The sequence below is a fragment of the Pelophylax lessonae genome, assembly GCF_965119305.1.
Source record: "Pelophylax lessonae genome assembly, chromosome: 1".
NCBI classification, from domain to species: Eukaryota; Metazoa; Chordata; class Amphibia; order Anura; family Ranidae; genus Pelophylax; species Pelophylax lessonae.
The window spans coordinates 727679523-727705660 of NC_138768.1; the positions used below are offsets into that span (position 1 = coordinate 727679523).

General features: G+C 42.9%; 1 protein-coding gene across 1 annotated transcript in view; it reads right to left on the reverse strand.

Annotated features, from left to right (window-relative positions):
- Positions 1-26138, reverse strand: part of PCM1 (pericentriolar material 1) — a 311695-nt gene that overhangs the window by 218563 nt on the left and 66994 nt on the right. The window contains exon 7 of the mRNA XM_082243082.1: positions 23721-23898. Coding sequence (XP_082099208.1) covers positions 23721-23898 — 178 coding nt within the window. The remainder of the gene's footprint in view (positions 1-23720; positions 23899-26138) is intronic.

Consider the following 26138-nt stretch of genomic DNA (forward strand, 5'->3'; position numbering starts at 1 on the left):
CTCACTAAAACTAGAGGAAAGGCGGTTTAACCTTAAAGTGCGTAAGGGGTTCTTCACTGTAAGAGCGGTAAGGATGTGGAATTCTCTTCCACAAGCAGTCGTATCAGCAGGAAGCATTGATAGTTTCAAAAAACTAGTAGATGGGCACCTTAGAGACAACAACATACAGGGGTATACGATGTACGGTTAAAAGCAAACACACACACATCATAGGTTGAACTGGATGGACTGATGTCTTTTTTCAACCTCACTAACTATGTAACTAACTATGTAACACAAACTTCAGGCAATGAATACAGGAATAAGAGAAGGTAAAACCTGGAGAGATCACTGCTGCTGCTGTATCGATCGGTGTGCCCAGGGAAAAGGAAGTGATGCAATAACAGCCGCTCCTATAAAGCCTATGGAAGGCTACAAAAAAATGGCCGCTGGGGGAGGAAGTAAAGGCAGAGATCCTGCAGTGCTAACATGAGGCAGGAGCGATCGCCGCCATAATGGCGGCGCTTGGCGCCAAAAACGCCACTCCCCGCATACAGTAAACACCATCACACGCCTGCAGTATAATAAAATAATGGCGGACCGCAGCAGCGGCCGCCGCATGTATGCACAAACCTGGTCACAACATGCCCCGCAGCATACAGCCTGCCACACAGCAAAAAAAGGCACACAGTCTGAAACACAGAAACAGTGCAGGATGGCCCCCCTCCTTGCAGCCCACAGAAGCGGCAAAAACAGACAGGGAGTCCAATAGTGTGTACAGAAGCAGGATTACACAGTCCCAGACTGACACCCACTAAACAGACAGGTCCCCACACAGATACACTTACCTTCTGAACGGCGTGGGGAGCCCGCCCAAGCGATCAAGCCGCTGCACAGAGGACAGGGAGAGTCGCAGCCAGGACGCAGCAGAACTGCGGTGCGAAACCGCATGGCGTCCAGTGAGGTAGCCAGCTCACCGCAGCATCCCTGCACCGAACAGGGATGGGTCGTTCACACATGCCAGGAAAAAAACCTGACTGAACGCTCGATGGCAGGCTGGGAAGCCACTGACCCACAACCTGCGACCAGGGGGGCCAGCCCGAGACCCAGCCCGCACGATCCTCTTCATCAGAAGAACTAACTAAAGCTGAAGAAACAAACAGCTAAGTAAAGATAGAGATAAAAACACTCAAATAAAATCAAAAAGAAGATAAAGGCTGAGACAAAAAGCCCCAGCACAGAAACAGCCTGCTAACTCCTGAAAGCTAGACAATGAAACTGAGGTATGGATACAGGAAGCAGGAGGGTATTGACTGAGGGGACCACCCCCTGGGGGTGGGATATGTTAAAGGCTTTAATATTGACATATTCTGTTGCCTAGCCACTCCTACGGAGCAAAGGTCAATTACCCCATAGTGACGAATATGGAGAGGCGGCGACTGTCGGAGGACGTAAGAGAAAATCAGGTTTGACAACTTCCGTCTTTCATGAGTCCATGCTGTTGCTTAAAATATTTTTTTTACAGCAAGAACTCATCTATGTGGTCTTTTATTAAAACTCTCCAGTATCTTCCCAACTATAGAAGTTAAACTAACAGGTCTATAGTTAATTGGCAAAGACTTTGATCCCTTTTTAAAAATAGGCACCACATTGGCCCTATGCCAATCCAGTGGAACTATTCCAGTCCTCAACAAGTCCCTAAAAATTAGAAACAAAGGCTTTGAAATGACAGCGCTCAATTCTTTTAGGATGCGTGGGTGGATGCCATCTGGTCCAAGTGCTTTATCATTATAAGAAAGTATTTAATATATTTGCCTTCTCTTTGTCCCCCGTCAACCACTCCTGATTATTTCATAAAGGGCCTACATGCTCAGACCTAACCTTTTTACTATTAATATATTTGAAGAATTTTTTGGGGTTTGTCCCATCTTTTGCAATCGGTCGTTCATTTTGAATTTTTGCATCCTTGGATTTCCTTTTTACATATTCTTGTATATTCTTTGTAACAATTAAACAATGATTATGTTCCTTCATTTTTATATTTTTTAAAAGCTCTTTTCTTTTTATTTATAGTTTAACATTGGTAGTGAGCCACATAGGTTTTATTTTTAGCCTTTTAAACGTATTGCCCATTGGAATATACTTTGCAGTGAGTTTGCATAAAGTCTTTTTGAAAATGTCCCATTTCTGTTTCATAGACACAGTAAGCTACTATATAAAAAGTTTAATAAGATGATTCCCACTTATTGTGTTTGGTTGGATGGAGGTGGATCCATCAGAATCATTGAAACATAATAGAAGGAATGAATTTGAAATTAATTTTGTTCCATTCGTTATTTTCAGATGCACACGACTCAAGCCAATATTGTCCAATCAGCTCATTCTATTTCTCTTTGTGGGTTGGACTAGCAGGGATACAGCCATTCTGAACAACAAATATACAAATCCACAAAATCATTCTAACAGAACAATTATGACAACAAAACATTTACCTAACGAATGAAACAGGTTAAAGATCCATACCACCAGAAAACTACTGCTATTGCTTTAACAAAATTCCCTAACTTTGTACCAGTGGCAACCTGTGACATCTGGTAAACTCCATGCCCAAGAGGGTTAAGGCAGTGCTGGAAAATAATGGTGGCCACAAAAAATAAACACTTTGGGCCCAATTGTGGCCACTTTAACTTAGGGGTGTACTCACTTTTGTTGTCAGTGGTTTAGACATTAATGGCTGTGTGTTGAGTTATTTTGACGGGACAGCAAATTTACACTGTTTTGTGCACAGCAAATACTGTAATGCATATAATCCAAAAGAGAGCGGCACTCACGGGTCTTATAAGGCAAACGTACAACAAAGTTTTTACAGGCATACCCCACTTTTAAGTACACAATGGGACCAGAGCATGTATGTAAAACGAAAATGTACTTAAAGTGAAGCAATACCTTTTTTCATTTCTCAATGCATGTAAATACACTAGCTCCATAGGAAATCTTGGTCAGCTTGACATGGCATTGCTCTTAAACCATGTGACAAGGACACCAAGCTTGGGGTGCATGTTAAGGGGATCCAGGACTATGACATAGTAGATTACCTAGGCAAGCTGGCCAGCCACAAACAGGATATGTTGTAGTCCTGGGTCCCCTCTCGGTGCTCCCTAAGTTTGGTATCCCTGTCACTTATGGTTTGGGAGCAGTGCCATGTCAAGCTGACCAAGATTTCCTATAGACGCCAATGTTAAAAACTGGGAGTAGTGCCATGCCAAGCTGAACAAGCTGTGTCCTTACTCGCGAGTGTACTTAAAGTGAGTGTACTAAAAGCGGGGTATGCCTGTATTTTGAAAAGGCACAAGCTCGTCTTCCTATCTATCGCAATTTTGTACTCCTGTAAATTACTTTTCTTTAAACTTAAAGTTATACTGCTGCCTACAGGTGGATTGGACACTAGCAAAGGAAGAAAAAAAAAAAAAAAAAAAAAAAACCTTAGGCTTGCCCAGCATTACACCCCCTACTGTGAGGAGTACAAGAAAAACTATTATATTTCTCATTCTTTCACCTCCAAAATCCTATCAAAAAGCAGTCCAATTGTGGGGTGTGCAACACAGCAAACAACCACTAACAGGCCAAATATGAACCATGCAAAAACTGAGGACTGCCTGCAATTCCAGAGCTGCCTGAAAGCCTATATGCTCAAAGCAACAGCCGTAAGCCCCACTTGGTAAAAAATGTGACAACAAAGTTAGCTGGTAGCCTAGTACAGGGAACCAATGCCTGATGCCAAAAGAATAACACATACCCAATGAAGTATATCCTTGACAGAGAAATTAGAAAACCTATCCATAAGACCATCAACTCAGAAGCTGGTCTACCTAATTCAACTAGAAGTGTGGCATGAAAATTTTATCAACCTACAGGAACTATAAAAGGGATGAACACAAGGGAGTTATTAACCAGGAGACGCCAACCCTGAACTATAGTCAAAAGGAAAAGAAGCTCCTCATCAAGATCGGAGGCTGAAAAGAGGGACCAAAGAACAACCTCTTGTTTGAACTCACAAAGTCAATAGTGACAAGGAAAGAACCTTAGGCTTCATTTAAACCGGCACTTCCTTCTGTGGTTGTCAGCGGGTAGATGCGGCCGCCGGCCCTATTAACTATAATGACAGGTCCCCAGCGGCTGCAGCCATTTACACAACCAGCGATTACCTGCGGTAACCTAGCTTTGATCCCACTGTCACGAGTTACATGGGAGCTCCCCATAAAGGGACTAGGGAAGGACTATAAGATTTATATGAACAAAAAAAAAAATGCAAGAATGCAGACTTAATGGTGTGGAGGGGCAAGCTCATGTCCCACCTATATCCAAGTATGAGAACACCCCTGGTGAAGCCTCATGATAAACCAAGCTAAAATAACCTACCTATCTTTGAAAATAGCACACTCACAGACTTAAAGACTTCCCTTGAAACAAGTCAAGAGCATTAACTGGTCGACAAAGAACATTTTCCTAGGTCAATCCAGAGCAAGAGAGAGCGCCAGAAAACCCTCCTGCGAAGTGTGTAAAGATCCCAGAGTCAAGAAAACATTCTGTGCTACCGCCAGAGAATTCCTGCACCTGGAAATTAAACTGTCCATGTAGTTGAACCAGGATACCAGGGGGTCCACAACCAGTGTTCTCCACACAGGTTCTGGAACGCAATAAGGTGTATGAACCACAATAAGGCATATGAACAACTCCAGAACATCCAGAAGAAACCAGTTGGATAAAGCCTGACTTCCAATTAACCACACCTGAGATGGACACAGCAAACCGGACTAGGGCGTGAAATTCCGTCTAGGTAAAGGATCCAAACTAACGGTCTTGTCGCAGTAAGATCTACTGTTCCACCTTAATACTGGAGACATTCCAGCATTGTGGCCCAAGCTGCCCGCAAGCAACAAAAAAGGGTTGTAGTGCCTTATTCTGATGAATCGGGATCAAACCAAAACATTGAGAGATACAGACAAAATTAAGAGAGGCGTTGTCCAACAGATGATGCGTCAATTGTTTCCCCTACAGAGCATCTAGGTATGCCACAACAGGGATGCCATGAAACAGTGGTGAGACAGAAAAGTCATTGTAGCGAAACCGCGACCCACACTGCGTTTGTGCGCTTCCGCCATAATACCACTTCCTCCATTCTGAACATAGGTATCAGATATTACAGCGCCCCCATACAAAACTAGACGGAACTTAGCTTGTATAGAACTTGAACCAACAACTTTATTGAACACACCATATATACAGCACAGGAAAACATCCCCCTCCTCATCAAATTACCACCCCAGGTCAGGTGCCTGATTACATTATCATATGCAGATGAAATTGTGTATAGAAATATAATTAGCATATCTAAATAACAAACAACACAAACAGTATTCTACTTTCCCAACAGTAACTAATAGATGACAGTGATTCAATCAACCTGAGCCAACTAGCAGACTGCGGTCCTCGAGCTCCTGAAGTACATTACACATCATAAGTGTAAACACAGAACCCACAGTAGATAACAGATGCGTAAATCAGCATATTCAACAATGTGGGGAAGACAGGTGGTTGAGCTGATATTAGCATCTGCTATGAGTGACTGTGCGATGCAGTCTCTTATTGGCAATAGGCAGCTAGGCCTTTAACATGGAACATAGGCAAATGTGATTAGCTCTTTCAATGAACATGTTCACAATCAAACAGGCCAGAAATAGTCTTCATATATTTCTTGAGATATATGGTTGATAAATATTACTGTCCAATATGAAGTAATCCAAACCATATTCTCAGTGTCCATTAAGTACCTGTCCATCATTTCTTTGGTCACCCTGTGTCCCTAATAGACACAGGTTGACTTACACATAAGAGGGGCCTAGGGGGCTGAGAGGGGAATTTGAATATAAATAAATCCGCGCTAAGGATGTCAGAGGATAAATTAAATGCGTGCACAGGTAAGCTGCAGCCTCACTTAGAATATAGCCAAAAAGGCTATATAAATATGTATGTAAATATGAAGTGGTGGCGCTGCTTATAAGGTGCAAATAGGTATATATAAATATATAAAATGAAAAAATAAAATGTAGAAACACAGATGTGATTGAGGAATAAAAATATAAATATAAATGGTGGATATGTAAATAATGCCACAATATAATGAAAATCCAACATAAAATGGTATTGGGAATGAGTTAATATGGAATATATGAAAAAAATATAAAAAAATATAATAATAGAATGAAGTAAAATATAAATAACCACCAGGGTGCGTGGTATAAAGTGCAAAGTACTACAATATATATATCTCTTAGTATATACCTAAAATAGTAATATCAGCATGTTGCAATAAAATGGTAAGAAAATGACTTGAAATAATAATACATAGGCAATGGTATAATATGAAAAAGTGTGCAAAAAGTGCAACAATTAAATTGGGTGTGCGGGAAACTTTTCCGGAAAAAATGAATAAGAGTGCGGGAAACTATTTTTACAAAGTGCAGCAAGAAGTGCTGTGATCTAAATTCATGTGATAAATAGTCCGTATCATAATAAAGGTGCAAACAATATTATGGGCAAGCTCAATGTGCAAAGAAATATGAACTCCAAGGTAGAAATAAGAAATGGTATTAGATCAGATCAGCTGTTAAGATAAGTCCATATATAGATGATTGTGCCCCGAGGAGTGGTGAATGAATAAGTATCCAGCGGTGACCCCCAAGGTGGGTGACTGGCGAGTGGCGGGGAAACTCTAGTAGAAAAACCTACTCACCAGATGTACCCACCCCACACAGGGGTATAGGGCAGGTACTGTAGAAATATCCTGTTGGTCCTGGCTCTGGGTAGTAGTTCCCTTCCTGGGGGAGATGTAGTATAGGGTCCGCAGGGATATCCTAAAGTGAGATCCTATCCGATAGTAGGATATCCAACGATCCGTGGGGTGAACTGATATGGCCACTCAAAGGTATGTGGATGGAGGGATCATATAAATGGAAAAGAACTCGATAGTGTAATACCGTTTTTAAAGTTTATTCCTTCCAGCAGTAACATAAAAAATGGGTACTCACATAGATAAAATCAGTAAACAGCGAGGTAGTGGCGTCCCGGAACGCAATGCGTTCCAATTGGAGACCAGAACCGGAAGTGACGTGACGGCGCTGTACGCGTTTCGTCATGTGACGTCTTCTGCAGCGCTGCAGAAGACGTCACATGACGAAACGCGTACAGCGCCGTCACGTCACTTCCGGTTCCGGTCTCCAATTGGAACGCATTGCGTTCCGGGACGCCACTACCTCGCTGTTTACTGATTTTATCTATGTGAGTACCCATTTTTTATGTTACTGCTGGAAGGAATAAACTTTAAAAACGGTATTACACTATCGAGTTCTTTTCCATTTATATGATCCCTCCATCCACATACCTTTGAGTGGCCATATCAGTTCACCCCACGGATCGTTGGATATCCTACTATCGGATAGGATCTCACTTTAGGATATCCCTGCGGACCCTATACTACATCTCCCCCAGGAAGGGAACTACTACCCAGAGCCAGGACCAACAGGATATTTCTACAGTACCTGCCCTATACCCCTGTGTGGGGTGGGTACATCTGGTGAGTAGGTTTTTCTACTAGAGTTTCCCCGCCACTCGCCAGTCACCCACCTTGGGGGTCACCGCTGGATACTTATTCATTCACCACTCCTCGGGGCACAATCATCTATATATGGACTTATCTTAACAGCTGATCTGATCTAATACCATTTCTTATTTCTACCTTGGAGTTCATATTTCTTTGCACATTGAGCTTGCCCATAATATTGTTTGCACCTTTATTATGATACGGACTATTTATCACATGAATTTAGATCACAGCACTTCTTGCTGCACTTTGTAAAAATAGTTTCCCGCACTCTTATTCATTTTTTCCGGAAAAGTTTCCCGCACACCCAATTTAATTGTTGCACTTTTTGCACACTTTTTCATATTATACCATTGCCTATGTATTATTATTTCAAGTCATTTTCTTACCATTTTATTGCAACATGCTGATATTACTATTTTAGGTATATACTAAGAGATATATATATTGTAGTACTTTGCACTTTATACCACGCACCCTGGTGGTTATTTATATTTTACTTCATTCTATTATTATATTTTTTTATATTTTTTTCATATATTCCATATTAACTCATTCCCAATACCATTTTATGTTGGATTTTCATTATATTGTGGCATTATTTACATATCCACCATTTATATTTATATTTTTATTCCTCAATCACATCTGTGTTTCTACATTTTATTTTTTCATTTTATATATTTATATATACCTATTTGCACCTTATGAGAGGGGAATTTCCCTAACTCTCTAAAAGGTAAGCCGTGTTCCACGAGCCCCCCAACCAAAATGACTCCCGTCACAGTCATAACAGAGGAAGAACAGTGATCTGTAGGTAAACTGCCAAGCTGATCACAGAGTCCCTTAAGAGAAAAGAATGGTAGCACTGGTAGATACAAATTAAACATTTGAGGGGGGGGGGGGGCTGTGGCCAATGATGAGCGGCTGAGGTCATGTACTGCTGAGCTCTGTGCTCTCCCAGCAGTGGCAGGCTGCTTTTCAGGGCTCACACACCCGTGATCCACATATCGGCAGCAAGCGATCACCCTGTTGAGCCGTTGAGCTACAGCAGGGCATTATGCAACGATACCAGCTTCGCTCGATCCTCAAACCCCCCAGGCAAGTCAAGATGGCGCCCAGCTAAACTACAGGGTGTTAGACTTTCAGTATGAAATAGAAATACATTTTTATTATTACAGGTCAAGAATTGTGAACTTTGAGGCCTCAATTGACCTTGTTACATATTGAGTCAAAACCCTTTCAGTTTGAAATACACAGTGCGTCCATTGTTGAGATGGTTTTATTTACAGGTACTTTGAGATGAGAAACTAGGTTATCTGCCCCAAGAGGTAATTGTGTTTGACAAACTTTTGAATACAATGCTCAGGAAGGCAGGCATCTAAATTGCTTATCCCAGGTGGAACGGCCTTTGGGGGGAAGGTTTACATAAGACATTCTTTCCCTGGCCATGAGACGTTTTATCACACAATGGCCAAAACTCAAATTCAGGATAACACCTGTGTTCAACCATCCACCAGCAGATAAACTATTGTCTAAATCGTGAGAGGACAAACAAATGGAAACGGACAAAGACTAGAATCTATCATTCAATTACCTACAAACCAACAGGGGGGTAGAGTTGTGGGAATCTACATGGTGTCAAATAAACATTTTCACTTAGACTGATGAGAACTGCAAATCTCAAAATGAATTTCATAAAATCATAAAACTGATACAACATCTTTGCCCCATCATATACAAAAGGCGTTATGGAACTATGATGTTATGACAATCTCCTATTGAGAAATACATATATCTATCATATAGTAATGTCAAATGGTCAGAAATTTCGCCCATATTTTATAATCCAGTCCCAAATCATGAATGTACTGTTGTGAACATAATAACCCCTTAAGGGATAATATTCTGATCGGAAATAACCCATGTGTAGAAAAGTTTACATATACAAGCTGTTGTGTATCAATATATATAACTGTATATGTATCTATATAATCCTTACTGCTACTAAATGTAAAGTATATGGGTAAATCAGTAATTTCCAATCAATATATATATATTGTATTAGTGATATTCTTAATTCAATGGTATTACCAGGTCCAATCTTTACTTCATGGTGGATATTAGATGGACACGTAAAGAGGATGAGAGAATGGATAAATTATTATGTCGTTAGTTATGATAACCTTAAATGGAGAAATCTTTATTTAATTTTAATGTACTGGTTGACCAAGAGGTGTCACCCTGTGACATCGCCGGTTAATGAATGGGATGTTCCAGCCAATGATGATCGTGTTACTCCCTCTGGGTTTGACTTATGGTAATTTTGGTAGTCCTTTGTTCTATGCCATATAAGAGCCCGGATGAGAGAGACACGGGACACATCACATTTTGCCCAATATACATCACACTTACAACATACACACTACTACAACCATGCACAGACTCATCTACACAGACTCCATCTTGGTCCACCATGTATCTGAAACTTTGAGGGACGCCAAACGAAACTCCTCCCCAATTGGCCACCATCTTAGAAAAGCAGCCATCTTAAGGAACCTGGTAACTACTATTCTAAGCTAGCGGCCATTTTAAATATGGTAAATATGCCTTGCTAATTATTTGATTATTATTCAATATTGTTTATTTTCTTCTTACATGTTTTATATTTCATATTCAAGGGTAACAAGAGTACAATCCCAGCCGTATTAACCATATGTAGATTTTTCTCTAAGAGATGATTTTTGCTTTTTATAACATTTTTATTAATATCAGATTTAACGTATTAGTCTCCCGTTTTGCATGGCCTATTCTCGCTTCATCTGCAGTGGAGTGATTGTCGGACTTCGCAATTCGCAGACAATTGTGGTCTGATTATATAGAGCATTAATTTATGGTTCATACTACATCTGAGAAAAACGTAATCTTGCTTTATTTTACTTTCATCGTTTAGCTAAATATCACATTGCATTTATCGTTTTAAGTTTGTATTTTATGTAAGGTTACCTCTTTATGTCACTCAAGTATGATCATTTATGGTGAAAATATGTCTTGCGAATAAATATTCTTATATATATATATTCCCTATTGTAGACTGTTTCACTAAGATTGGTATATGCTTTTAAAAAGAAATTAATCGATCAAAAAAGAACTCGGGAAAATTGCGTGGTATACTATGAGTGTCTGAACAAAATTGATTGGGTTTTTCTTAGTTATTAAATTATTTGCCGTAATCGGCTGGAGGCACTGCGTCATAATTCTAATGATAGTTCAGACATCGCATTTTAGTAATAAATTTAAAATAATCAGAATAATATTCTCGAACGTATAAAACGCACAACAAGGGAAAACTAAACCTACTCCCTCTACAACCGTAGCAGCTCATGCCTGTGGGGACACAGCCCCAGAGACACAGGCTATACAGTCTGTCTCTCCAGCCACTGCAAGCAAGTCAGTGACTCCTGATGACTCACACATGGGTACTGACCCTTCAGCCTCAGGGGGAACTCTCAGATCGGAAACTACAGCTCTTATCTGCCTTCAGAGCGGACTGAGTCCTGGGCAGTAAAAATAGAAGCATCACTGCATGTGGAGTTTACTTTAAAGCAACAGGTCTCTGCAAATTAGGTAGTTGTATTAGCTTTGGCTGCCACCCAAGATGACCATGCGACTCGCATAACGGTGCTTGAGTCTGCTTCTAAAGCACATCTTCACCGCCTGAGGCAACACCAGCTCCAAATAGAAGACGGTGAAAACAGAAGTCGCAGAAACAACATTAGGCTTCAGGGCATACCAGACGCTACATCTGGTGCTGATCCAAGGCCAACTGTCCTATCTATCCTCAACCAGGTTCTGGGTGGGGAAGCTTCTCTCTATTGAACTAGATTGAATACATAGAGTGGGGGGACAACTTTGAAGATGTTTTTTTTTTTTTTATTGTGACGCAAAACAATAAATAGGAGAAAATAACATTAGAAGTTAATGTGCATAAATATTCACCCCCCTAAAGTCAATACTTTGTAGAGCTACCTTTTGCGGCAATCACAGCTCCAAGTCGCTTTGGATAAGTCTCTATGAGTGTGCCACATCTTACCACTGGGATTTTTTTCCCATTCCTCCTTGCAAAACTACTCCAGCTCCTTCAAGTTAGATGGTTTGCACTAGTGAACAGCAATCTTTAAGTCTGACCACAGATTTTCTATTGGATTGAGGTCTGGGCTTACAGGTTTCCCCTTAAACCACTCAAGTGTTGCTTTAGCAGTGTGTTTGGGGTCATTGTCCTGCTGGAAGGTGAGCCTCCGTCCTAGTGGTACAGGTTTTGCTCAAGAATATCCCTGTATTTAGCACCATCCATCTTTCCCTCAACTCAGACCAGTTTCCCAGTCCCGGCTGCTGAAAAACATCCCCGCAGCATGATGCCGCCACCACGTATCACTGTGGGGATGGTTTTCTTTGGGTGAGGTGTTGGGTTTACGCCAGACATAGCGTTTTCTTTGATGACCGAAAAGTTCAATTTTATAGTCTCATCAGACCAGAGCACCTTCCTCCATACATTTTGAGAGTCTCTCACATGCCTTTTTGCAAACTCAAATGTGCCATTTTCTTTTTTGCTGAAAGTAATGGCTTTCTTCTGGCCATTCTGCCATAAAGCCCAACTCTATGGAGCGTACGGCTTATTGTCATCCTATGTACAGATACTCCAGTCTCTGCTGTGGAACTCTGCAGCTCCTCCAGGGTTACCTTCGGTCTCTGTGCCGCCTCTCTTATTAATGCCCTCCTTGCCCAGTCCGTGAGTTTTGGTGGGCAGCCATCTCTTGGCAGGTTTGCTGTTGTGCCATGTTCTTTCCATTTGGTTATGATAGATTTGATGGTGCTCCTGGGGATCATCAAAGATTTGGATATTTTTTTATAACCTAACCCTGACTTGAACTTCTCAACAATATTGTCCCTTACTTGTTTGGAGAGTTCATTGTCTTCATGGCAGTGTTTGGCTAGTGGTGCCTCTTGCTTAGGTGACACATTTCACTAATTATGTGACTTCTGAAGGTAATTGGTTGCACCAGAGCTTTTTATGGGCTTCATAGCAAAAAGGGGGTGAATACATACGCACATGCCAATTTTCTGTTTTCTATTTGCAAAAAATAGTGTTATGTATACTTTTTTCTCATTTCACTTCAACTTAGACTATTGTGTTCTAATCCATCACATAAAATTCAGATTAACAAAACATTGAACTTAAGGCTGTAAAGTAACAAAATAGGTAAAAGTCAAGGGGGTGAATACTTTTGCAACGCACTGTGTGCGCGCATGTGTGTGTGTGTGTGTGTGTGTGTATTTATATATATATATATATATATATATATATTATATATATATATATATATATATATATATATATATACACACACACACACACACACACACACACACACATATATACACACACACACACAGTTGTGCTCTTAAGTTTACGAGGACCGCATTACCCCCTCTAATGACAAAAAGCTGCAGCTACCACCCTTTCTGGCAAGAGCCCAGGTCCTGATGGCTTTACTCCCTAATTTTGCATAGTATTCACTCCCCTGCTTACCCCTTTCTTGACCAAAGTGTTCAATTCCATATCAGAAGGTTCAATTTTCCCTTCACACATGCTTTAAGCACATATTTCTCTTATCCCAAAGCCAGAAAGGGTCCATCTTGATGTGTGAATTATAGACCTATTTCCTTGATTGGGGTACATTTAAAAGTGTTTGCTAAGGTGTTAGCCAATAGACAGCAGCCATTACTGCCCCAGCCAATGCACTTGGACCAGGCTGGTTTTGTAAGCGGGCGTGAAGCAAAAGATAACACCGGGAAAACTCTTGACTGGCTATGCCTGTACAATATTCCTCTCTGCCTATTAATGGTCGATGCTGAAAAGGCATTTGATCGAGTTGACTGGCAATTCCTTTGCTTATCCCTACAGCAGATAATATAGGCTTGGACCTCACATGCGGTCAAGGATCATGTCCCTATACTCCTCCCCGTCTGCCGTAATCTGAATTAATGGCTCGTTATCCCCTGCGTTTCATATTCATAATGGGACACGGCAGGGTTACCACCTTTCTCCGCTCCTTTATGTACTTACGATGGAACACCTGGCCATCGCCCTACGAAATAACGCATTTCAGTTGATCCTCTCCATACTAAACTCGCACTCTTTGCAGATGACTTGTTCATTTTTGTAACCCAGCCCCACTCGTCATTACCCTCAAATCATACAGGAATTCACGGAATTTTGAGCTGTGAGCAACTTTTAACCGCTTGCCGACCGCCGCACGACTATTTACTATGGCAGTCAGCCCCGTACAGGCAAATTGACGTAGGGCTATGCCGCTCGCCCACGAGCCTCTAGGGGTCGAGCGCGCCGCCGGGGGCGAGCGCTCCGCCGGAGGCGCGCTCCCCCCCCCGCTCGTTCCCTGCCTTCCCCGCGCGAGTGACCGGCGGCTCCGATGTCCGCCGTTTACTCGCAATCTCCCGCTGGAGAGGGAGAAAGGCAGGCGGCTAATGTAAACAAAGCCCCCTATCATTCTCCCTGGTGTAACCGCAGAGATCATAAGATCCTGCTGTGTAGGATCGTATGTCTCTGTGGTTACATCACAAGCCACGCCCCCCCCACAGTTAGAATCACACCCCTAGGGATACATTTAACCCACTGATCACCAATAAAGTTAACCCCTTCCCTGCCAGTGTCATTTGTACAGTAAAAGTGCATATTTATAGCACTGATTACTGTAGTAATGTCACTGGTACCCCCAAAAGTGTCAAAAATGTCAGTCAAGAGTCCGATCTGTCCGTTGCAATGTCGCAGTCCCGCAAAAAAAAAAAAAAAAAAACAAAAATGACAAATTGTTCCCGTAGTTAGTAGACGCAATAACTTTTGTGCAAACCAATCAAAATAAGCTTATTGCGATTTTTTTTACCAAACATATGTAGCAGAAAACAAATTGGCCTAAAATATTAAAGTTTGATTTTTACATTTTTTTGGGGGGGGATTTCATATAAAAATAAATGTGAAAAATATTGTTATTTTTTCAAAATTGTCGCTATTTTTTTGTTTATATCGCAAAAAGTAAAAATCGCACAGGTGATCAAATACCACCAAAAGAAAGTTCTGTTTGTGGGAAAAAAAGGACATCAATTTCATTTGGGTACAGCGTCGCACAACTGCGCAATTGTCCATTAAAATCACGCAGTGCCGAATCGCAAAATAGGCCCTGGTCTTTGAGCAGCCAAATCCTCTGGGGTTTAAGTGTTTAAGTGAATCACCGTAAAACAGAAATTCTCAATATCTCGTTGTCAGAGGTGACCCAAAACAACTTTGGTACTCGCTTTCTTTCTACCTCTATTCACTATTTAGTAATCAATATACCATCCGAGTCCTGACTCTTTTTTGGGAACTTCGATCCTCTGCTTCTCAGAACCCAATCAGACTTGTCCGCCTAGTCAACTAAACGGCTCTCATGGTTTGGTAGGGTAAATGCTTTGAAAATGGATGTCCTCCCTCGCTTCCTATACTTATTCCAAACAATTCCTATATTTATACCTACCTCATATTTTAAGAAGCTCCTCTGGATATTCTCCAAAGAAATCTGGAAAGTAGCCCGTCCCAGGATAAGGTATGACATGCTCTGTCTCCCTAAAGTTCAAGGAGGAGCTGGAGTATCAGATGTTTCTTTATATACCACAAGGCAGCGGTACTTGTATAGTGGACTGGTTTCACCATTCCTCGGCTTTGGGTCCAACTGGAACGCCACCTGAACTCAACTCTGTGCTTTGCGGCGGTCTTTCATAAGGACACGCCACTCTCCAGTGACATTAATCGTCAGACAATGCAGATTCGGGACCACTTGACATCATCCGGTGCCATATCTTAACTGCTAGGACCCATGACTCCTTTTTTGTGACTCCGGCCTTTCCACCAGCTGTTAGTGGGACAGGGTTTGGACCATGGCATAGGGAAGACCACACATGCCTTGCCCAGGTACTTTGTGCAGAACCATCTTTAATGACGGACTCCCCAACCGGGGTACCCCCCCAACACCAAACAGGGTGGTTTCAGAGAAAATACGTTTTATCATACCGCCATAAAGAACCATCAGGATTTGAAGATATGCTCTTACAGGCCGATCCTCCAAATCATGTCTTCTCCCAACTTTTATCCCTACTGCCTAATGCTTCCTCTCCTGATCTTCCACCATACACACGGGTGTGGGAAACAGATCTACAACATACTATTTCGCTTATGAACTGGAAAAAATGCTTTGTTTTAACACATAAGCTCTACATAGCAGCTAAAGCCAAAGAAAAGGGGTTTAAGCTGGTGACTAGATGGTACAGATGCCCTTCTACTATTAAATATATTGGCCCTTCCTTGCCTGATACTTGTTGGAGATGCTTGTCTACTAAAGGTACACTGCTCCACATATGGTGGGGACTGCCCTACCGTTTAGAAACTATGGGAAACAATCTTTGCTTTGTACTGCAAGATGATGGCAACTTGTATCCAACCCTCACTGAAAATAGCCCAATTGTCTATGATCCCGGGCTCTCTCAAATCAAATTAAAAAAGATGCCCTGCGACATTTCTTAGACGCAACTAGGGCAGTGATTCCCAGATATTGGAGAACATTAGATATACCTTCCATGGGTGATAGGGCCATTGAGGTAGACAGAATTAGAGACCTGAAGCACCTGTTGGCTCAAGAATCCAGAAAAGATGGACAATTCTGCATCACTTGGACCTCATGGGGTCCATGTACCAAGACTCGGCAGAGTTTATCGGGTGGGCTACCACTACCTCTTAGCCACAAAGGAGTGTGCTTCTTTCCCTACCCCCCCCCCCCCCTCTTATTGCAATTACTCAATGATACTGAATTAACCAGAGCATCAGTTTCACAAAGCTTTTCCTTTACAACAAGTCTTAAGTAATCTCTCCAGCATACCACTCTTTGAGTGATTACATTTCTCAGCACAATGTAGGATGCCTTAATATATCATATTGTGCTCACATACCAATACCTTATGTTTATGATGAGCAGCTGCTCTATATCTACCAAACTATGTAGACCGCTATGTCAGTGAAACCTATTTCTCTTTAGAACATTCACCTGAAACACTAATGTATGATATGTTCATTTTTGTTTGCTTATTATTAAATAAAATAGGATTTTAAAAAAACAAAAAAAAAAAAAAAAAAAAACAACTTTTGGACTTTAAAGTCCGAAAAGAGGCGAGTGTCCTCTATGAGGAAGAGAACAGTGACTAAGAAGTAACCACTCCCAACAATGGCACCTAGGTACAGAAGACCCCAAAAAAGGGCAGAGGTAGGTTTTCTAATCTCTGGCGTGACACAGTAAGGAAGGTAGAAGAGGTGGAGTCAAAAAAATGGATTTTTGTAAGATCTTACCGTAAAATCCTTTTCTCTTAAGCTCATTGACAGACGTAGTCCTCGTTGATTCAACACACTCGGGTTATGATGCCCTCTACAGGAGTAGGACTAGACAGGAAAGAAAACACTCTGGCCACACCTTAGGGGCAGTCCCAGAGGGTATATCCTCTCTCTCTCTCTCTCTGCTACAGCAAATCAGTTATGTAACAAAGCAGTGTTTAGAGAATTTAGCCCAACCCAACTCAAAATAGAGGGGCGGGTACTACGTCTGTCAATGAGCTTAAGAGAAAAGGATTTTACGGTAAGATCTTACAAAAATCCATTTTTCTCTGTCGCTCATTGACAGACGTAGTCCTCGTTGATTCAACACACTCGGGACGTCCCAAAGCAGTACCACAAATGAGGGGTGGGAAAATGGAAATTAAATCCAATCTAGAAGGCCCAACCGGTGCCAACTAGAAGTCTTCAACGCTCATCAATCAAAGATGAGACTCAACAGAAATTCCAACAGAAAAAAACCCTTGAGGTAGACCACCGGTCTCCTCAAATTGCGGCCTGCAAAACCTTGCGGCCAAATGAGGCATCCGCCGATGCCATCACATCAATCTTATAAAATTTTGTAAAGGTATGTACCGACGACCAGATGGCCGCCTTACATACATGGACCACTGACGCCTGATGGCGGAAGGCCCAGGAAGTACTGAGCGCTCGAGTGGAGTGCGTCTTAACAGGGAACGGAGGACTCCGACCCTTAATAGAATAAGCCTGTACCACCGTCTGTCTAATCCATTTGGAGATAGTCGCGGCAGATGCAGGCAACCCATTTCTGGGGCCATCCGTGATCACAAAAAGTGAATCCGTCTTACGGAACGATTCCGTAGCTTTCAGGTATACCCTGATTGCCCGAACCACATCCAAGGAATGCAACGCATGTTCCCGATGATGATTGGGCTGAGGACACAAGGAAGGTAGTACAATATCTTCATTCAGATGAAAGTCTGAAACCACCTTTGGAAGAAAGGATGGCTTAGGATGAAGAACTACCTTATCCCTATGAATCACTAAGTATGGGGACTGGCATGACAATGCAGCCAGTTCTGACACCCTGCGTGCAGAAGTGATAGCCACTAAGAAGGCTACCTTCTGGGATAAAGTCAGCAAGGGAATCTCACTGATGTTTTCAAAGGGAGGTTTCTGCAGAACTGACAAAACCAAAGATCCCAAGGCGGTAAGGGCGCGCGGACTGGTGGAGCCAGGTGCCGCACCCCCTGGATGAAATTCCGCACCAAGGATTTTGTAGCCAAAGGCTTCTGAAAGAAGATTGCTAATGCTGAAACCTGACCCTTGATGGTGCTCAAGGCTAGTTTCTGCTCAACCCCCTTTTGCAGAAAGGCCAATATTCGGGTCACCGAATAGGTACGTGGAGGAATTCCTAACGTTTCGCACCACGCAATATAAGTCTTCCATGTGCGATAATAGACCTTGCCGGAAGTCGCTTTCCTTGCCTTAGAGTACGAATAACTGAAGCTGACAAACCTCTGTCCTTCAGTACCTGGGTCTCAATGGCCAGGCCATTAAAACCAGCGACTGTAAAGCATGATGGAAGATCGGTCCTTGAGACCGCAGACACTCTCTGAGAAGAAGTTCCCAAGGAACGTCCGCGACTAGCATGTCCAAGTCGGCCAGACCGGCTTGAAGAGGCCATCCTAGAATTTCCAGGACAACTGGCGCTGACTGGATCCGAACCAGGCTGCCCTAGAGCTATCTGGCCCCGGCCATCCGACAAAGTCTGATCGTTCTCTGTTCCCACACATTTATCAGACACCTGATTCCCATCAGGAGTGGTGATTTCTCCTGGTTGAACCACAGGGACCGAAGTCACCCGGCTAGAGGCTCCTTGGTCTGTCTGTTCAACCGGATCCGATTCTTGTGGGGAACTGAGGCTAATCTTTGGAAAAGGTAAAGAAAATGATCTGTTCAGGGAACGGTAACTACCGCTCCCTGTAGTACTTAGATGTTGGAAGGGAAGAATCGCACCGGTAGCAGTGGTCGATGCTCGATCTAATGCCCTGAATACCGGTGAAGACGTCCCCCCACCCTCAAGCCGGGTGGGGGCGCACCTTTAGGCTGTGTAATCCTTTGCTTCAGGTTTGGCTGAGTCGGTCTTTTGTCTGTCCGACCAGCCCTTCTTGAACCCTCCTGGAGGAGTCTTGCCCTTCCCGCTTGCTCCAGCTGAGCGAACGAACCCTTTATGGGCGGTAAAGAAAGGTCCCCGCTTGTTACGAGGTCCTTTAGCTTTAGCAGCCTGTGGCAAAAAAGTGCTTTTGCCCCCAGTGGCATCCTTAATGATCTCATCTAGGGTGGCCCCAAATAGGCCATTCCCCTGAAAGTAGAGATTCGTCAAGGTCTTTTTGGAACCTAGGTCCGCTGACCAGCATTTTAACCACAGCACACGTCTGAGGATTACCGCTGACATAGATGCATGCCCTAATAGGGGGGTAGCATCCAAGGCTGCGTCACAGATAAACTGTAGTCCTTGTATAATCTGTTCCATAAAATCAGATGTTGCCTGGGGGATATCTTTCCCCTTCAGGTCCTGGCGCACCAATCTCGCCCATTCTGTTAATGTCTGAGACACTAAACCAATGACAATTACTGGTCTAAAGGCTGACCCTATCAGGGACTCCGCTTCTACTTTCCGATCCACCGGATCCTTAAAGGACGAAGGGTCCTCCACTGGAATAACCGTGGCTTTATTCAGTCTGAAAATAGGTGGATCCACCACTGGTGGTACCGTCCATTTCTTAATGAGGGATTCCTCAAACGGATAGCGTCTAGCAATGCGCTTGGAAATAGTAAAGGTACGCTTAGAATACTCCCATTCTTCTTTAATTTTATTACCAAAACACTTGGGTACAGGAAAAACCTTCACCGTTTTGGTGGGTTTGTTAGTACCAAAGGGAATCTCTGTTTCAGTTGCCTCTGCCGGCAAAACCTCAAGTCTTAAGGTTTCCCGAACCGCCACAACTAGTGCGTCCACCAATGCTTCTTCCTGAATTATGGCGGAAGCATGAACGTCCTCCTCACTGTCTGAGGGAACTTTACCTGAGACAACAGCCCCTGCAGAGGGACCTGCAGCTGCAATGACCAGCTCAGAATATGAATCTGAAGTATCAGATGATATAGGGGTAGGCGGGGGTCGCTTTCTTGACCCCCGTTCCTGACAGGCTGTCTCCACCCGAGCCACCAAAGACTCCAAAACTGCTGTAAATGCATCCATACTCTGTGCACCGGCGGGTCCCGCAGCCCCCTCGAGGGAAACAGGTGGGGTTACTTGTGTGGCAGGGTCCATGATAATTCCAGATGCTACCCAGAAAAAAACAATTTGCCAAAAAAAAAAAAAAATAAAACCACTTTTTTTTTTTTTCAGACCCCCAGCGCCACAAAGCCCCTCAGTGTACCTGCTTAGGGACCCCTATAGAGCGAGAGAGAGAGAGATAGACCCCAGGGCTCACCACTTGATGCTCAGAGTTTCAACTGCAACTTGTCTCAGCACTGTCTAGAGCAGACAGGAAGTCTCTTGGCCGGCTTCCCGGGAAGAAAGGAGGCGGCTCCGCCCCTCTGCACGCCTTCCGGCGCCTCCCCTAGTTCCACGAGGTGTTTGAGTCACCTCAAACATGGCCGCCCCCATGCTGGAGACACGAGGCTACGCCAAAATGGCGGCCTCGTGCGATCTACCAGACAATGGCGGCGGCCTGCACAGAATAGCGGCATGTCTGCAGAAGGATCTCGGCCTCACAACCCTTCACCCTCATGGTGGTCAGCGTGGTCGGCGGTACCGGACCCTGGCGGGCTGTATGCGGTCCGTGGCCGTCGGGAGGCATCTGTTTAGCTGGAGGAATGATCTGGAATGCAGTATACATATATAGACATCGCCCTGTGGCTTCTGACAGGTAGGATACTTTATACTATCACAGTAAAGTTCTAGTACTGCCACTGACTTCATCATTTTAACATCTTTGCAATTAGATTGTCAGCTCCCAAACCAAGCCTCCTGGCTTTTTGTTCACAAAAATCACACTCAAACAGGGGGATCTGTGACATGTTATAGGATAGAGGGAAGACCCATCCTTACCATTACAGCGAGGGGCCCGCGTTCACCACAAGACCCGTCAGGGGGAAAGGGGGAACATACTACTCACCATACCGGAACCAGGCGGGCGCCAACTCCTGACAGTACCCCTCTCCACCGAGGTGGGAGGGCTGTCGACCAGTACGGACGCCGTGACTCATGGTCTTAGGCGTTTCGGCGAGACGTTTAACTCGCAGGGTCAGTTCCCGTCCAGTGGGACTATATCGCGCCCGACACCGGCGCGGAGCTATGGCCTGCATGCGCTCGTAGGCTGAACTGGGGTGACCACTGGATCTCAACATCCAGCCCGTCGCCCAGTTCAGCTTTCTTGCTTGAAGATCTCACAGGAACACTGGAGAAAAAAAGCTGTCTAAAAAATCTTTTCTAAGAAAAAAATCCTGCCAGGACCGAAGATCCCAGCAAGGTATCTAGGTCCTTACTCCTAACTAGACAGAAAAAAACTGATTTGCTGTAGCAGAGAGAGAGAGGATATACCCTCTGGGACTGCCCCTAAGGTGTGGCCAGAGTGTTTTCTTTCCTGTCTAGCCCTACTCCTGTAGAGGGCAGCATAACCCGAGTGTGTTGAATCAACGAGGACTACGTCTGTCAATGAGCGACAGAGAAAAGGAAGCTGGAAGCAGAAGAAGTTTAGTCTATATTCTGGGAATGTACCTACTTTAGAAATGTGTGTGCGAGCACCTTTATGTTAACAATTGCTTCTGATCTGCTAACACAAGTAATGTTAGTACAGCGATCTCCCCCACTATGCTACTGTGTTCTGACAGGGGGACTGCACCCCTTCCAGGACACACTCCAAGTGCTGATTAGATGCTGGTCGGCTGCAGTTTTCCAGTATGCCGGTTCGACATAAGTCAGATCTTAGGTCGGCTTCTGTCGGACAGTCTGCTGTACACACTGAACGTATGTCAGCCAGTTTCTGTTGAACTGCCGGTTTTGGGCTTGTGTGTACCAGCCTTAAGTTTGGGAGGCCTCAAATCACATACTTTATAAGTAAAGAAACACAAAGGGGAACAAGTCCAGTAAGCATTTGCATGGTTGTCAAGAGCTAGACAGGGCATCTCCATAGCCTAAAGAAAAAGATCTCAAAGAGAGGGTGAAATGCAAAGGTCTTTGCAGCTGTGGGGGCTCTAACACTGACCAGAGGCTGGAGATAGCAGGCTGATCTTTCAGTTTCCAGAGTTTCTTCCAGAGTAATGCACACCACATCAATAAGAGGCAATACGTTCTATTTGTAGTAATAGCAGAAAACTGAATCTTTAAGGATAATCTCATCTGGGAGAGAATGGAGCGAGAGTCAGAAATAGTAAGTGAAACTGATGGCGCAGCGAGCAGATCAGGCTTAAAACCAGTAGGGTAAGATGCAGAAGTGTGCTTAAAGTGGAACTTTAGTCAGAAAATTAAGTCCTGCTAGATAACTTCAGGCTGGCCCTTTTAAAATTAGGGCCTACACTGTTTAACATCCAGTAATAAACGGTCTCACCCTGCTCTGCACATGCTAACTTGATCTGTGCTTTTAGGCGCTGTGCTGAATTTGTAGATGCTGATCTGCTGACAGCCTAAAGATGTACTGCTGTTTAGGAGCTCCGGGCTTCAGAAAAACGACAGCCTCTGGCAAGAAGAGACTGGAACAATGCTGGAGGAAATTTACAACAAACACTCATTTTGGTAGCATATTTATTAAAATGAAACGTATGTTCCTTGCTACAGAACATTATTGATATTATGTTGTTATGGGTAAAGTTCTACTTGAAATACCCTGTAGTCAGAACAAGCCAGGAGTTGGTGAATTGGGCCAAAAAGGAGACTCTGGCCAACGGGGCAGGAGACTTGGGGCAATCTAGAGGAGCTGGAGCTAGGAATTATTATGATGGGGTATACCCGATGAATCATATGAGAACATATAGCAGACATTGTCACCTTTAAAAAGCACAAAACAAACATTCCCAGAACCAGTAGTAGTGGTAATAGTAGTAGGTATTATATTGGGTGGGCCTATAGTTTGCCAGTGTCCAATCCTCCTGTAGATTGCAGTACAAAGCAAAAGGTTTTTTTGTCGCTTGGCACGCTTATTCTGTGCGTTTTGTCACGCGTCTCCAGAAACACGTAGGGGTTGATTTACTAAAACTGGAAAGTGCAAAATCTTATGCAGCTGTGCATGCTAGCCAATCAGCATCTAACTTTAGCTTGTTCATTAGCTTTGACAGAAGAAACTGGAAGATGATTGGTTTCTTTGCAGAGCTGCACCAGGATTTGCACTGTACAGTTTTAGTAAACCAACCCAAGTGTGAATGGATCTAAAAAGAGAAAGAAATATAATTAAATTCTTCTGTGCATTGCATGGAGTAGGTCACTCCACTGACAGTAAATGTGATTGCTTTACATTGTGCTCAGATATTACTATTTTTTTTTTTTTTTAAGGCCTTATATGCTCTGAGGGAACAGAGAAGAAAATACCTCACTTATTTATATTGTTAAGAAGAATGAAATGTCTCTCTTACCAGAGTCATCCATTACAGCGATTGCTTGTTCAGTCTTGTGCTGTAAGGCAAGTAGAGCTGCCTGTCTTCCCTTTAAGGCCCTGAGCTGCTCCTGCTGTTGAAGGATCCTTGTCAGCAATGCGTGCTGTTTTTTCATATTTTTTAATTCTTCTTTGGCCTCTTGTTGAGGATCTAATGCCTGCAAATGAAACAGTAATTTACTATAAAGTGGAGTGTTTACCATAACACTTAGCAAGTATTACATAAAGATCTAGAACTCGTATGAAAAAGGTCTTGCAGAAATTTCTATGAATAAGACGACCACACATTGGTATGTTACTATGCAACTCACAATTTCATAACGTAACCACAGAAACTAGCCATATCCTATTTGACTGAAATGAATCACACAGCCAAAAGCATACAAAAAAAGCAGTGCTGAGGGTTATTTATATATTATACTATATGTATTCAAAAGACACTTTAGCAGTTATTCCTTCACTTCTACGATTTACATGGGCTTTATAAAATTTTGTATGCTGGTGCTATCAAAAAAAAAATTTGATTGTCAGTAAAATCACTTTCTTAGAGAACAGTACAGGACACAGGCTCTTCCGAATCCCATCAAGCCCCAGTATTGTAGCAAACAGATCAAGAAAAGAATAAAGAGAGAAGCTTATAGCACCTTAACACCATCAGATGAGACTTGAACATCCACCAGGTCGCACTTATATGTGAACACCAGGTGCAGGTCTGAGAAAGATGTCCAATGTGGAAAAACCCATTAAGCACTAAAAGGTCTGCTGGAGTGCACCATAAAGAAGAGAGGAGCCCAATCCTTTATGACAAAAGTTCTATTAATAACTTGCACCTGTCGTCTATTCCACCAGATGTTGATCTAGAAAAAACTGAAAAGAGAACAGAACTCTCAAGCCTTGAATCACACAAAATAGGCTTTTGAGGTGAAATGGTAGACTTTGAGAAATCAATTTAGTCCTCAAGACGGTAGGCCCCTGCGCTTCTGAACCTGGGCTTAAACAGCCATGCTGTTATTGCCAGCAAGCTAGAAGCAGGATGGTGGACTGGTCCTTTGGGACAGAAAATCTGCACAATCCAGGAGGGCCAAAGAGAGAACAAGTTTGTCCAAGTATCACATCACCTGGGCCAATTTAGTGCTATAAGAATTACTGGACTGCCCTATATCCTGATCCTGTGAAGAAGTGGGAAAAGCTAGGGGATCAGGTGGAATTGATCCCAAAAAAAGTTCCTAGAGTATCCACTGCGAAGCACAAGGATACCTGGACCTAGAATTAAATCTGCCCACTAGGACCTTTTGTCGCAGATACTTGTGGCTGTGATCCGCCATGTTTAGTGAGGGGATCTCAAGCAGGGTACCCACAGTTCAGGAAAGAACAATGGATGAGGTTTTGCATGTCAAGGATCCTCTTTAACCCAGGTTCTTACCAATTTTGTGTGGCCGCCTCTGAAAAAGATGGCAGCGGGAATGCAGAAACATGCTACATGCATTCTTGGCGAAAGAGGTGGGTGCAAACATCATCTGGGAGGCCTCAGACAGGTACCTCATCCTTCTAAGAATAATTCCAGACAGAAACAAAAAAAAAGAAAAAGCCAAATTTAAAATTGTTCACTAAAAGTTGATAAAGAAAAAAAGCCACGGGGTGGCCCAAAAAAATTACCACCACCCAAATCCTCTCTGCCTACTAAACCACACAGTGTGCCATGACCTGCTGATAGTACTGATTAAAGCCAGGAACCAGATTAATTATAAAGATAAACCCTGTCTTACCTTATCAATAACACTAGAACTATTAAGGTCCAGGCTTTGCTTGTCATAATGGGCATAACCCATAAGGGGTCTTCAGGGTCGGAAAACCATGGAAAAAAGGACATGTATAGCACTCTAAAGTTAACATCAAATGTTACACTATCGGCCAAAGTAAGTGTATCGCAGGATCCAACATACACATACATATAATCACACACATACACAGTACAAACTCAGGGATTTGTTATCAACCATCACAGCTAACTACATTGTACCTATAGCAATTTTTGATTTTAACACCGAATCACAGTCTTTCAGTGGAATGATTTAAAATCTATAATCATACTCTTGCAACAGTAATAAAAGTTGAGCCTTTGTGATTCTGATGATCCATACAAAATTTACCCCAGTTACTACCTTTCAGATATACAATTTACATTTCTATATATAATATGCATAATCAGTTACACTATTATGCAACCTATTGAGGTTTCTACAGTTGAAAATGTGCAGAAGTCTTGACAGATCTGCCTTAGGGTTCTAGGAAAATGTAACAACTTTAATATTGAGTGAATTGTTCCAGATTCAACAAAATATCTGAATTAGTAGTAAATCAGTCATCACAAATTCCAACATGGTAAAAGGGACAAGTT